The 15,628-nt window shown below is 40.5% G+C and overlaps 1 protein-coding gene across 1 annotated transcript in view; it reads left to right on the forward strand.

Annotated features, from left to right (window-relative positions):
• The window catches only part of LOC140694973 (uncharacterized), a 30,881-nt gene extending 16,303 nt beyond the window's left edge, over positions 1-14,578 (forward strand). The window contains exons 4-10 of the mRNA XM_072957969.1: positions 6,386-6,412; positions 8,223-8,281; positions 8,500-8,631; positions 9,168-9,291; positions 13,864-13,923; positions 14,022-14,179; positions 14,458-14,578. Of these exons, the coding sequence (XP_072814070.1) occupies positions 6,386-6,412; positions 8,223-8,281; positions 8,500-8,574 (161 nt within the window). The 3' untranslated portion in view covers positions 8,575-8,631; positions 9,168-9,291; positions 13,864-13,923; positions 14,022-14,179; positions 14,458-14,578. The remainder of the gene's footprint in view (positions 1-6,385; positions 6,413-8,222; positions 8,282-8,499; positions 8,632-9,167; positions 9,292-13,863; positions 13,924-14,021; positions 14,180-14,457) is intronic.
• Positions 14,579-15,628: the final 1,050 nt, after the last annotated feature.

The raw sequence follows: 15,628 nt of genomic DNA on the forward strand, positions 1-15,628 counted from the left end.
ACGTCCTTTAATGCCGATGTGACCTGGAGCAGGTTTAGTTTCTGTACCTCAGTGACCTTATCTGCGTGTGGGGAAGATGATAACAGTGCTTCCCTCAGAGGGGCTGGTGAGAGGAGACTGAGAAGCACAAATGGAAGACTTACACGAGATGCTCATGAATGACAAAATTTAGTGCTCTCAGCCTGGTGAGGCCTCAGGGGCAGAGATGTCAGAACAGAGCAGTCCTAGCCGGAGTTCGATCCGCATTGGCAGGTTTTATGATCACTATCACCACTGTGGGTTATCAGGTAGTTTTAAGACTTGGTAATATGAATTCATGAATAATGTTAAAGACTAGACAACTCAGATCCGGTTTACATAGTTCTCAAGATTTCCTGTGAGAAATGGATATTTTTTCCCCATCTTAAATCTGAGTGGATTCTCTAAAAAAATTCTGTAGTCCTCCATCTTTTTCCTTTAATTCTCCTTTTTTTTAAATAAAAGTTTTTAAATGGAGTTACTGGGGACTGAACTGAGGGCCTCATGCGTGCTGAGCACATACTCTCTCAACTGAGGTATACTCTCCCCCATAATTTTTTTAAACTTTACTTTCTTAGTATTCAGAGGTTAGAGGCCTCTAATTCTTTTTTTGGAGACTTGTCCATAAACCGGTAAATCTAAAATTAATGGACAAAATTTGGTTTATTAAAAAAATCATTAGAACTTTTATCAATCCATTCAAAAGGAAATGCTTATTGAGTTAAAATGTTTCTCCTTTATGGTGATTTCTAATTTTTGGTCTAGCTTAACTTATTAAAAGTAATCCTCATCATCATAATGACCAAGCTTGCTGTGAGTGGACACCTACCAAAGGCTAAACTGTTTTTCTCATGTTTTACTTCAAAGCAGGTGTTTGACGGTAGGTATCAATGTCTCCTTTTTGCAGCTGAGGGATTGAGAGGTGGGCAGCTTGTCCCAAATCAAACGCAGCTGGCGGTGCCTAGCTCGGTGCTGGAACCCAGGCTGCACAGGATGCATTCTCAATTTCTCCTCTGATCAGCCTCCCGTTGAGTGGTTTCCCGAACTCCTGTGAGTCCATAAATGACCGATTTTGGCGATCTCAGCCTGATGAGGCCTTCAAAGGAGAGACACCAGTGAGAATGTGAGACAGAGTGGCATAAATTAAAATTGTACATTTTCACAAATGTTGCATTCTCAGGTAATGACTTAAATAGTTTATGTTTTCTTTATATTAGTGCTATGTAAGCACTAAAAACAAAACATTAAAAATGATTATAGTGCAAAATAGGAGTGGGCTTTGAAAGTCCAATCATTGCTAATGATGTTGCTTGTTTTTCTCTAGTGGTGCTTATTGACAGAATAATTTACAATGACTGAATTTGTTTTATGTATGTAGTCTTAGTATGGAGGAAAAGTTTGTCAGTGCATATTGAAAGTAAAATCTTTACTCTTTTCTTTCCTGATGATAAATATGTACGTTGTTTCCATGGCTTAAGTATATTTCCTCATTTGTGAAATTTGAGTGATGCCGTTTACCATGTCTGACTGTGAGAGGTAGACGCCTTGTATACAAAGCATCCAAGAGCTGCTTAGTAAAAATGTGCTGTCACAATGACAGATAGTTTAGAAGGATCAACTGTGAATACTAAAGAGGGTGGCTTGTTTCTGATGCATATTCAATATGGATATATATGAATATGGCTTAAAGTAACAAGGATTCAGGGTTTTGTGTGTGTGTGTGCGTGCAGTATGAAGTTTTAATGAAATCTGTATCATTCTATTGAGACAGGGACTAGTTAAATTGACTTAAGCAGACGACCTTGAAGATTATTTACACAGAATGTGTATTGTTACAACTCAGTGTTCATGCTGCCGTGTAACTATACACTCAGACATTTAAATTCATAGGACTCTGACCAGAAGCATTAAGTTTAGAAAAATCCACATTGATCATTTTCAGGGAATAAGCTTCTCTCTTTTGTGATTAAAGAAAATTTTGATTTATTTTTCTGCACTCTTAATAGGTTTTAAAATATCAAAACATTGATTTGACATGTCAGCTTTTTTAATAGAAAAAAGCTCATGCTGTTTTAATATGTAAATAAATGTTTTTGTATTTCAATACACTTCTATGATTTCCTGGCTCTTTGAGAAGTATTTTGCAAGATACTTAGATTACCTCCTGTTGGAAAAATACAGACATGACTTTTATGAATATAGGCCTAGTACAGGTCTGTTGGTTTTTGCTACAGTGCAAGACATGAGGACTAGGAGAGCAGTATGTGCTACATAAGCTTTTAGTTATCTGATTCTTGTTTCTGATCCACAGGCAATTTTTGTGTTGCACCTTTCCAGGCAACCAGGAAGGCCTTTTAAGCCATAGGTGGCGCTGTTACACCTTCTTACAGTCTTAACTTTCCTGTTTGTAAAGGAAGTCTTAAACAACGTTTTTTTTTTTTTTTTTGATTCCTTTGCTTAGTGCTTCAGGGTAGCACAATGTCCATTATGTCTGACTACCTGGAACTATTATTCTGCTTATGTCTTAGTTTTATTCTATCATCTCGCTGTGAACATTTCAGACTTCCTGTGCAAACAGTTGCAACATCAGACTTTTCTTGCAGTGTTAGAAACCAGTGAGCCGGGATTTTATAAAAGAGCTAGAAGCGGCCTCTGGAGCACCTTAAAGCTGAAAAGTGTACTGAGTTCCCTAAGTATTATCCCCACCGCTGTGTGTCAATGGGTGGTAGGAGATTTGGTACATATACAAAGGGGTGTGGTGTTTTGACTTGGGTTTGCGTGCACGCGCTGCCACTGAGCTACGTGATCCTGAGTCAGTTCTTTCTGAGTTTTTCCCTCGTCTGTGAGATGGGGACACTCATTTCTGCTTTGTAGAATTGTGAGAATTAGAAATTATGTAAAGTGTTTAGCACAGTGTGTATGACAAGAGGGCTCATAATCTTAACTGCTGTTTGGTGTGAAGCCATCATTTGATAGTCTTTGGCAATTACTGAGAAACAGGAAAATAAGAAAAGCTGGTTTTATGATGAAAGATATTTGAGGAGGTTCCATAGTTCCTATACACATAATTTAGCATCAGCAGAGTCAGGACAGTTAGACAGTCGCCCTGAACCAATGTTAAGCCACAGAATTTTTGTTACTTCATATATGTTGGGGCTTAAGGGGACCCAATACTTATACACATGTTGTGTCCAGCAGCCAACTGAGAGATGACAAAGAAGAACAGGCAGGCGATAAATGTCTCCTTTATTACTGATGAAGCCACGTTCTCCATGAAATTCAGGGCTGTGGGAGAGTGAGTGTCATGACACTATGTCCCAGAATTAGAGACTTACGCAGTCCCAGGTAACTCTGGTCCACAGCGAGCATTCCCTTGAGAGATTCTGACCCATAATGCACAGGACTGTCTTGCCATGGAACTGAGCATCCCGGCTGCTTCCTAAGGGTGGCCAACACTGGAGGGGAAGGAAAGCTTTCATATGCCCTGCTTGTCTCCCCGGACTCACACCTCAATCTGTTAGTGTGAGGAGGGCTAGCCGTGGGCCAGTGGTCAGGGGTGTGAAGGGAGAAGCAGTCTCCCATGGACCAGAGGAGTGGGGAGGAGGGAATCCCCCCTCAGATTAAACAGGTGGTGGCTTGAAACAGAAGGGTGCTCCTCAAGAGTTTATAAGAGGGGAAATAAGGATTTCCTTTGGGACTCAGAATAGTCATGAAACACAGAAGATGATTAGATGGGAGACTTGTAAATCACTTTCTTATTAAATTGAAATTTGTTGGGCACCAAAAATGTGCTACATTCTTTTCTGAGAGTTTTACAGAAATGAATCCTCCAATTTTCACAACAAGTGAGTAAGAAAGATTTGATTGTTATCCCAGGTTTACAGTGTGGAAATTGAGTCACACAGAGGGTAAGTAATTTGGCCAAGGTAACAGAGCTAGTGGCAGAGCTGGGATTTAAATCCTGGCTATCTGGTTTCCAGGCTCCCAGGGATGGGCTTTGGGTGTTTACAGGTATCTGCATCCCTGGATCTCTGTACCTCTGCATCAGTTAGACCAGAAAGGACAGGGAAAGTGGAGTTATACAGGTACTCACAGTCGTGTTTCAGCCACTGTCCATGGAGTGTGCCCCGTGATTGGCATTAATTGTTTTCCAGGCAGTAGATCTGTTCTTATAACAGAAATTTAGTCCATTGAGTTAATCTAGAAACCCTTCCTGCTCTGCTTCTGTCCACGCTTGCCATGTGACTGCCTGCCCGAGATTGGGCCGTGGAGGAGAATCTGTACTCATGGTTGAACTCTGATATTTCAATCTGGTTTGTAGTTTCACATCTCCTGTTACATTAATAAATTAAATTTCTGGTTTTTTTGCATCAGTGTGTCATAAGTTTGCTTAATGTGAAACCAGTCCATGGGAGCCGAGGGGTGCTGACGGTATAATTTCTGAGCATGTGGCATTTCTACCCGTGCAGAAATGGCTGGAGGATGTCCACCTTCCTCACTGATTTCTCCCAGCAGCAGGGTCCTCTCCCACTCCCGGATGTGAGGATGGGATCTCTCTGAGTAGGCCATTCAGAGGCCGAGTCCACCAATCAGATGAAGTACCTGGAAGTGGGTTTAATAGAAGAAAAGGGCTTCCAGGTAGTCCGATGGGCTGTTTGAGTCCGTTTGGTGAAAAGATGTCCACTGTCTGTGGTTGAGCTGCTTCTTTGCCGTTTAAAAGTCTGTATTACATGAAGGGATTTTAAAAAGCAGAAAGGTGTGATTTCAGGTGGTACATCCGCACCGGTGAGTAGTGCTGGATGACCGCCTGTGTGAGGAATAGACAGAGTCTTACAAACTTCATAAAACAGCTTTTAAAGCTCTTCCATCTGAGTGCACTTCGTATGGGGTCCAGTTCATGACTGGTCGCGCTGAGAGGGCACGTAACTGATGATGGCAGAAAGGACACGGAGGCATCAAAAAGGTCCCAGACATGTTCTGTGTTTAGAGGATGGGGCACAGAGTAACATATTTGAGCTGGTTTTTCATTGAACACTTTTGAGTATTTTCTAGGACTCCCCAATCCCCCATGGTTCCATGCAGCTGGGTGTCCCCTCAGTGCAGCTCTGTCAGCGCTTGCCCTGGGCTGACGCGGTGTCACGGGGAGCAGGACGGTCAGTGTCCCCGGCTCCTCCGAGCTCCGTCTCCTCATCCGCAGAGCCGGGTTTCTCATCCGTGTCTACTTAGTAGGATTGCTGAGAATCACACGTGATGGTTGTCAGGTGTGATTTGTGGTTGTCTCTGTGATTGGCGTATAGTCAATATTTGATAGAAACACTTGTTTTTTATTATAATTGTGGCTCCTAGATTGCAGTGGTTTTTAGTCTGCATTTATTTTTTTATATAAATTTATTCTTATTTTTAAGTAAGCACTTGTATTTATTTATTTTCATGAAGGTACAGGGGATTGAAGCCAGGAACATGTGCGTGCACAACAGGTGCTCTACAATGGAGTAATACCCACCCTCCTTGTCTGCACTTAAAAATAAATATTTCAATACACAAAATATTTCTTAAACACCATCATGGGTCCTATTTTCTGCATAGACAATTGAAAACATATGCCATCTCAATAAGAATAAATGTCATAGGGACATACCTTTCTAAATCTGTTTACGTGTTTTAAAACGATCATAGCTAGTGAAAAACACGAGTCTTGGATCCACTACTTCTTAGGGTCTGCTTTGCCATCATGGGGAATTACATTCTACAGAGAAGGCTAATTGGATCTCATTGATATTTGGATGATTTTGCAATGTTCAAGGCTTTCAAAAGCTGACCGTTTTGTATTTTAAACTAACTACAAAGTTATCTTCTAGAAGTTGTAAGTCCTTAGCTTGTGAAGTGCCCAGTAATTCAGTTTGTATATGTCTGTGTCTCTGTGAACGTGTATGTGTGTGATTTCAGGAATGTAGCAATAAGTTCCATATAGCCTTCTGAAATCTTTCTCCTCCAGTTCAAGGTGTAGGTATATATTTACACAAATAAATTGATACTCTTTTGTGATTTGGCATATTGGTGGGAATAAGAGGTTCTCATAATTGTTTCAGAAGGGTTGGGGAGCATGAGCTTAGAAAATGGGAGGAGATAGAGGCAGGGAGGTTCTTTAAACTTTGTGCAAGATGAGAAACAGTAGCTTTTCTTTTTTCTTCTAAAGCAAACTGGCACTGAATTGTAACATACTAATACTCAGAATTGCTTTTCTGATCAGAGACAAGTGCCTCAGATTTTTCAAGGCAACATGAATGATGAAATGTGTTTTAGCAGTTATCTTTAAAAGTAGTTTTATTTTTCAAGTATAAGTCTATAGACTGTTCTTTTTTTCCAGCTGTACAAGAATTTCTCATTGATCCAGGTACGTGATCAATGTGTTTAGTTTCTTTGGGTTATTTATTTTTTTTAAGTGCTTGAGTCATTCTGGTGTGAATGAATGTTTAAAATTTCTGGATTTTGATCTTTAAAACTTGCTGATTTATCAGAACTGCAAAAAACCTGATGTTTGTTCCTTGTTTGGTGGGGCAACCTATTGATTTATGTTGTCTGTTATAGAGGGAAATTCTTCCTCTAGCCTGTAGATAATTAAGTGAATGGTTTGCAGTGTGCCTTAAAAATTATTTGAATGCATTGAGCATGTTTGTCCAGTGAATTTTGGATTGAGTCATAATAATGACTTTGCTTTGATTCTGTGGCTTTTGTCCTCTCCACAAGAATTTGAATTCTCTGTTGCATTTTGTATTCGTGTTCTTAACAGGGGAAGGAATTTTGCATTTTTTACAGAGGTGGGTTTTCCTATCCCCTCTGAATTCCTTCTGTAATTGATATAGCGAAAATCTGTTATTGCAGTGCTTAATTATTTCATAAAAATTTTTTTGGCTTAATCAGAAACAATGACCAAGAATGATAATAAAAAATACGAAAACCTTCCTTCCTTTGAAGAATAGAAATGAGGTGGTCAGGCTCACGCATGCTTTGTACCTGACACACTTACTCTCATGTCATTGTGTATCATGAGTCGGAGATGGAGTTGCTTCAGGTTTATAGATTTTTGTTTTAACATTTGTGTTGAATTCATTCTCTAGGCATGATGATTCCTGTTGCCTTTGTGGAAAGTGTAGATGAAGGGAAACAAATGCTTTGTTTTGTTTTCAGGAGGCCTGAGATGCTGATGAGAAAAGAGTAGAGGGTGGGCTGAGGAAAATAGTGATAGACCCTCACCTCCAGGCTGAAATTGATGAACAAAGAAATCAATTAAGTGTATTGGTATTTGACTAATAGAAGTCAGACAGCCCAGACTGTCTAGTTATGCCCAAAGGAAAGTACTGAATTCACCTGCAGAATTAGGTGCTTTACCATGTAGAAGCAGCTTAGAGCAATCAGAAAAATCAGTCTTATGATGAGATATAAAAAGAATATAATATCTTTTATTTCTGAAACTTTTCTACATTAAGTTGTGTAGAGCTAAAATTAAGTTTCAAGCACCAGGAGTTAAGAGTTTAGGTGGTTCTGTGGGATCGTTATTCAGGGATGTGTCTAGACCCTGCTGGAGTGGCCGAAGCTGGCAGGAAAAGATCCAGAGCCAGGATTTTTCATCCTAGGATGTCCTCCATAATGGTTCCATGTGGGAGCCCATGATTGAGTTAACAAGTTGTAACACATCCCAGCCGCCTGTCAACTTTAAGAAGAAAAAATGTGCTTATTAACTGCTTTAAAGCAAACACCTGTGCATCCTCACTCCTGTCTCCTTGCCATAAAAAGCAGAGACAATGCCTTGCTTGCATATTTGAGGTTATAGATAGCACACTGCTTATTGCACAGCAATGACCCAGGCCCTCAGCTATAAACGCCAGGCCTGCGTGGTGTTAGATAGTCTATTATCCCCAAAACAGGGACCAGGCTGGTCTGGTGGTCTGCTTTGTAATGAACATGTCTAAAAAATGTATCTTGTTCCCCTCAGCCCATGACTTCCCTAAAGGTAAACTAAGCCTTAGTACTCATGGTGGAGTCTACAATCTCTGTCTCATCCCTTCTTTCCCCAAGTTCCTGCCTACTATCTCACAACTGTTATTGACTTTTTACTTTGATTATACACAATAAATATGGGAGCATTTGAGAGACTCGTGGATTTGGCTCCCTAATCCCTCTCGCTTTCTTTCCTTTTTCCGCAGTCTTGAGAAATTCATTCCGTGTCGGTAAGACTTCCGCCAGCCAGAACCCACAGTTCCAGGTGAGAAGGATGCAGGCTTTATCCCTCCTACCCGAGGGAGAGAGAGGAGATAATTGAGATATGCTCCCCTGTGGTCCCTTCCTGCCCCAGGGCCACTCCAGTTCACCTGCAGCCTTCTGGCCTCTGCTCACAGGGCCTCTGTCCCAGGATTGACCGCAGCCTTTTATTCCCTTGTCAACATTCCCTGTGCCTTTCAGAGGTTGCTCTCTTCTCTGCAGTTCAACCCTGGCAGATGTGATGGTGGTCAGCGTGCTGATGGGCAGTTACTTGGGGACTCCCAGGAGCCATGCTGATTCTCCTGAGTCATTCGGGGTTACAGAACTGTCAAGCACTGCAGGAAGCCCATTCACGTGAGTTCAACACAGCATTACATCACTTTCATTTTATTTTTGAATTTTCAGTGGAGAAATTATTTGTAGCACACTGTTCCAGATTTTAGGCCGCCTGCTTTCCTCACCACCATTTCCTTGTTGGCTCTGGTGCTTGTTTTAAGAACCAGGTTTCTTCTCTGGTCATTTGTAGCAGCTGGGCTTGCCGAATCCTTGATTTGCATTTGAAGCAGAATGCTTCTTCGTGATGTCAAACTGATTTTCCTTGTCATGTCTGAATATTTCTTGTACACTCAGCAACAGTTTCAAGTGAAATGCTCTTGTCCAATTTCGGTTAACTAATATTTGCTGATCTCCTGCTTTCATGCTGAGGGCAGTTTCTTCTTCCTGTAATAAATGTTAGCAATTTGCATTTACTATGGAAGGTACTAATCCGAGGTGCTTTTGTTCTTAACAGTTTTAATACAAATCACCCATTAAAATGTACAGCGGATTTTACTCTATGCCCAGAAATGTGCATCCCAGTCAATCTTAGAATATTTTATTCCCCCCAACAGGAAACCCAGTACGCATAAGCAGACATTATCAACTTCCCCATCCTCCCCAAGCCCCAGGGAGCCACTCTTCTGTCTCTGTGGATTTGCCTGTGCTGAACATTTCATGCAAATCGAGTCACTTCATGTAAGTGGAACCGTCTATTTTGACTGACTTCTTTCACACTGAGTAACGTTTTCAATGTTTGTCCACGTTGTGGCCTGGGTCAGTACTCTATGCTTTGCCATTGCTGAATAATATTTCACTGTATGGCTGGACCCCTTTGTTTACCCATTCATCACGTGATAGACATTTGGGTTGTTTCTGTTTTTTGGCTCTGAAAATTAATGGCGAAAAGTAATGGTGAATATTCCTGTAGGAGTTTTTATGTTAACATTTGTTTTCAGTTCTCTTACTTGTGTGCCCAGGAAGCAGAATTGCTGGATCATTCAGAAGCCAAATGTTCAACTCTCTGAGGACGTGCCAGGATGTTTTCCAAAGTGGTCACGCTGTGTTACATCCTCACCAGCAATGGCTGCGGGCTCCGCTTCCTCTGTGTCCTCATTAGTGCTTGTTAATCTTTTTTTGATTTTAACCTATTGTAGTGAATGTGAAGCGGTTTCTCCTAGTTGTTTTGACTTGATTTCCTTTAGAGCTAATGTTATTGAACACCGTTTCATTGTGCTTATTGGCCATTTGTATATTTTCCTTGAAAAATATCTTTTCAGATTCTTTTTTCATTTTTTAATTGAGTTGCCTTTTTATTGTTGAGCTGTGGAATTTTTTTTTTTTGATACACAAATTCCTTATCAGATAAATGATTTGAAAAAATTTTCTCCTGAGTGTTGTTTTTTCACTTTCTGGATGGTGTTTTTTGAAGCAAAGTTTTAAAGTTTAATGAACTCGAATTTATCTCTGTTTTCATTTTTCCTTGTGCTTTTGGGGTAATATTTAATATCTGATGTATTTTATTAAAACTTGTATATATAAAATAACTTAATTCTTAGGACCGTTCTAGGAGATGGGTGCGGTTGTTGTCCCCAGTCTATGCATCGGAGACTGAGATGCACAGAATTTGACTGACATATTAGTGTCAAAGCTACCCGGTGCTGTGGGAATTCAGACCCTCATGTTTTTCCCTAGCATCTGAGCTCAACACCACCATGCTCCAATCTTTCCAGGAAACGTTAATGAAAAAATCTTTACTTTTTTGATTTCTTGTTAGATTTTTTTCTTATTGGGGACCTCAAATTCTCATTTTCTTTTCGGATATCAGTGTCGATTTATTTTAGGTCTCATGTAGGGAGAAGCATTGCTATCAGTTAACTTCTTTATTACTCACTCTCCAGTGATGATTGTTGCTAGTTGATCTAATCAAGTCATGCTTAAGTCTTTCCTGCTCATGACACTAACAGCAGAGTCATGACTTATAGAATGCTCAAAGAAGAAAGTACTTGATTGATTTTATTTTGCCAACCAATCAAACCAATCAAATAAAACCCTGGTGTTGACACAGACTATAAGCCCTCCAAAATAGGGTCACTGTCTTCATTGTGTTTCATTTGTTGGGTCACAGTGTCTGGATAGTGCCTTGCTGTCCAGCAGTTTTGTGAGGATACGGTGCTCGTGAATCATTGTAAGGACAGAATTTTGACAACAGACTGTGTTGTTCATTTCACGACGGAAAAGGTAATATAGAATTACTGTTCAGATCTGTTTTAAAATTAAGCTTTGAATTTTGAGAATAGTTCAAGAAGCCATACAAAGCTCTTTTTCACTAATTTTAGATCTATCTTAGACACATTATGTTTACATAGCAGAGTAACTTATCAAGTAGATTTGACAAAGGAGTGTTATATTGATTATTTGTTTTAGTTGAAATATTCTACCAGGGATAAAGTCATAAGTGCCCATAAATGAACAAATATATTTGTATTTCTATGCAACATGGGAGCAGACTACATATGTTTCTATATAATATATATGACTGTGTGTTTTAATCTTTCTGTCAGTGTTTTAATAGTTTTTCAGCAATTTTGTAACTTTAGAATTCTTCTAAAAAAATCACCCCCAATTCTAGTGCAGTTTGTACTGTGTATCCTGTCTTATGCATGGGATTCCACTGTCCCCTCAGTGAGGAATTTCCTCTCCTATTGTGTTAGGAGCAGAGTTAAAGGAACTGTGATTTCTAGGCCTTTGCTCTCCATGTGTTTGCAGTTGGCTCTCAGTCACGATTTTCCCTTTCCAGAGTTTTCATTGTTAAATTAGAATTTCTGAAAATAACTATTAATATGTTGCATTGGTCTCCCTAGAAACTTGACGTCTTTGTGCTTTTCAGTTTTCAATTTATGAAAAATGCAAATGCACTCTTGTTTTTAAGTTGTCCTTTTTCAATAGATATTTATCTCTTAATTGATAGAATAACTTTTCCCAATGAATGAATTGGTGTGCATGTTTTAAAGGATAACTTACTTTTTATTTTTCTTATTGTAACAGTAATATTCATTGTAGAGAATTTAGTAAATAAGGATTAACACAGTAATAACTTCACAATGGCCTCTAATCTCACCTGGAGATACAGTTGTAAGGTTTGAAATTGAGAATTATAAGTCCTCTCAAATTTTTCTTTTTCAAATACGTATAGGTTACTGAGATCCTCGAATTCCCATATGAATTGTAGCAGCAGATAGTCAGTTTCTGCAGAGGAGCCCGCTGGGATTGTGATCGAGACCACGTTGAATATACGGATCGCTCTGGGGAGCACTGCCATTCCAAGAGCACTTTCTTTTGATAGGGGAATGTGTGTGGAGTGTCTGTCCTGGTATTTAGGTCTTCTTTAACTTTTTTTTTCAACAATGCTTTGAGTTTACAGAGTATTATTTTACTTTAATTATCTTTGCCTTTATATTGAGGACAAGTGTGCAAGGTACTGGGATCAGAAGTGTATTTGAGCCCCGCAACTTGCTGCCACCATGGACGCTGCGCTCTTGCTTCACCCGCTGTACAATCTTGCACAGAATACGACCTCAGTAACTCTCTCTTGAATGAATGATTATATGATTGTTGGATGATGCTTGAGAGTCCTTGTGATGATTTTTTTCCCCAGCCTTTCCCCAGTTCTTAACTATGCCCTTTCTCTTCCTAAACTCCAGCCTGGGTTTCAGCCTGCCTGTGGCATTGATTTTCCTTGTCTGTGGACTCTTCCTTTCACTGGTTCCCGATAATGTTACATGTGGGCTGTGGAAACTTGCTAGATGTCAAGAAAGAGCTAATCCATTGTAGGCCAGTATTTTTAGAGTTTGTTATAGTTTTATTGATTGAAATTAAATGAGGCTGCCCCCTGAGCCCTCCCATGAGCACTTTTGACCTTCCTACAGCTGATACTGCTCTAGTTGCTGCATGTGCCCTTTCCCCAGCCTTGATTTTGTAATTGAATAAGTCACCATCACTGGAGCCCTCTCTTTAAAAGATAAAGAGAACATTTGCTCCTTTTCCCTGTTTGGGGACTTCAATGAGATGAGATCCCAGATAAAGAATGGAGCCCCACCTCTTTCTGACCCCCGCTGTTTCTGTTCCTTTCTTCAGGGGAAAAGAGTACAATTCAACAGTATAAAGATTGATTGTGAGCTAATGAGATAGACAAGACAACCGATCATTTATTAAATAACCTTTCATGATAGAAACAAATGTATTATACACACAAACAGCACACAAAGCACTGTAGTACCATGGTTACAATCGTGGGTCCGAGTTCGTGTCCTGCTCTGGAGAGACCAGTCCTGTGAGATGGAGAACTGGTAAGTTGGCTTAGCCTCTCCAGAACTGGTTTTCTGTCCTGCAGAGACGGGGCTCGCTAGGCGTCCCCCCCGTAGAGGTGCTGTGGGGTGTAAATGACGCGCGTGGGCAGCCTGAGCACAGCTGCTCATTCCTCGTAAGTGCAGGGTAGCATAGCTTTTGCGGTGATGGCTTTATGACCGCCCCATGTAGACTGTCAGTGCTCTGAAGGGATGCCTTGTGGTTTGGAGATGGGATTCTCACTTCTGTAAATACCCAAGTATAGTGTTATTGGGTCCTGCTGATTTCAGTCTATTCTTTAGAAAGTACATATTGTAGATATATTTTTCAAGCATGCGTGCTTTTTTTCTTTTACTATTTAAAGTTCTACCCTCTCATCTCTTGGTGTTACTTTTCATGGAATCCAGGAAACAGTCCTAAGCTACCTGCCTCTTCACACTTTTCCGTGGTGGTTTCCTTCCCTGATTAGAAGAGGGTTTTGCATAGGAAATTTTATTTGTTCCCCTTTTCTTGGAGTCTCTCTCTCTGTCTGCCCATCTCTCACCTCTCAATCTGTCCATTTCTCAACCCACTGCTTCTTCTGACATGTTCCAAAACGCATTTCAGATAGCTTACAGAAGAACAGATACCAAATAAACAGGTGAGAAAATGGGGCCCAGTTCAGACAGTGAGGCTAGGAGGCGAGCCTGTGTGAGGGTTGCAGGCGTGAGACACATGCCTCTGCCATGTGACTTATAAGATCGACAGCAGCAGTGTGCTTCAAGCTCCCAGCAGACACAGGGAAGCAGGATTTGAGGGAGATGCTTACTGGCTGTGAAATAAATAAGTGACTTAGGAGAAGCCCAGCCTTTCCAGCTACTAAGGCTTAGGAGAATATTTTGAGTGTCTTCCAAAATCAGAGTATGGCATCTTTTCTTTTTTCAGAGTTCTATGTATAGTTGGTTACATTCTATACCTGGAAATTTCTCCAAAACTGCTTCCCACGTGAGTCCCATGGCTCGGGGATTGGGTGGTTCTGCTCATTGATGGGGGTTGGCCAGAAACAGAAAATGAGAGCCTCAAAGGGGCCTGGGATTTGTCAGTTATGTTTTGTCAGTGCTGTAGGGTTCAAGAAATGCTTTCACCGTTTCTCTCCATCTGAGGCGGCAGCGTAATCTCTTACCAGCATCAGGAGCTCAGGGCCACGGGATGGTGGGGGCTGACTGCACTGCCGTCAAGACAGCTGAGCTAGTCACTGCAGGTGTGGTTCTTTTACATACTGCATTTCATGTTCTTTACTAGAATGTTTCAACAGGGAGTTAATTAACTGAGTTAATTAACATTTAATAAATAAGATCTTTGTTGAAATGACAGTTATAGGCAGAATATAAGCTGTGAAGTCTTTAAAAACGGTTTCATTACTGAAATTTCATTTGGGGAGATACACGGTTTATCTTATATATGGCTCTCTTTTAAAGTAACAAAGAAACAAGACAGAAAAGGCAGAGGATGATTTCTGTTCTTCCTCTCGGCTTGCAGGTGCCCTCACCCCCAGTAGCATCAATCAAGACACCAGCACTGACACTGGCCGTGCTCAGAACTGCCTCAGCCCTGAAGACACTGCTGACAAATAGAAGGGGGCCACGCCCTGTTACAGCAGGTGCTCTCACTTTATGGGTCCTTATGTAACTTCGTGGTGTTAATCAGGATCGCCCGTCCTACATTGTGTGATGCTGCTGCTTTGTCTCCTAGTTACTTGTTTCTCTAAGTATTCTTGTATTATTCTCCAATGCATAGTACTACACACCTAAAAATGCTTTTTTTCAGATGAAAAAGAATGTGCATTTAAAATAATAACTCTGAAAAAGGGGGCAAAAAAGGCTATCCTTGTCCCGCTATTCAAAGATAATAATTAACACGTTAACGTATATTTTCATCAGTGTGGATCACCTCTGTCATAAAAAACCAGAGAGCACTCTGTGACTGTTTACTGTGTGGACACCTCCATTTTCCATTCGGCTTTTTATATGTTTTTCTACAATATTCTATCTCCTCTGGCATGATTTTTGATGACCAGTATAGCATTCTGTCTTGTGGAGGCATTGTCCATTTTACTTCGGACTTAAATAAACTTTTAAATTCCAAGTATACTTAACTGAAATACTGAAAAGAGAACTGTGGTGGTAGAGGAAGGCCCTACCTCCCTTCCCCTTATTTCCGAAGAGTAAAAACTGTTGAAAATTTGATATATATGTTTCATGACCTTTATGCCTATGACATACATATATACACACATATGAGAATTCCATGTATACGTGTGTGTATATATGCTTTATTTAAAAATGAGACCATACTATATGTTTTTCTGCAGCTCGCTTTAATCACTCAGGTGTATATCATAGACGTCCTCCCACTCCAGACTCACAAGGTCCTTTCAGATAGAGTGGAGGGGTCTCCTGATTTGCGGGTGTGGTCTCTTTCCCACGCACACCTTTGGTGAGAGAATGCTGTGGACAAGGCCCTGGACCACGGCAAAACGCCGGCTCCCTCATTGCTCGCAGCTCGTCGTGATTTAACGCATCATTGTCTTGATGGTGGACAGTTAAGTTTTCTCCATTTTCCACTGTCAGAAAGGATATTTGACTGGCATCCTTCTTGTACAGACATTCCTGTGATCTTTTATGAGTATTCCTTTAGTTAAGGCTTCTGG

The sequence above is a fragment of the Vicugna pacos genome, unplaced genomic scaffold (assembly GCF_048564905.1).
Source record: "Vicugna pacos unplaced genomic scaffold, VicPac4 scaffold_115, whole genome shotgun sequence".
NCBI lineage: Eukaryota > Metazoa > Chordata > Mammalia > Artiodactyla > Camelidae > Vicugna > Vicugna pacos.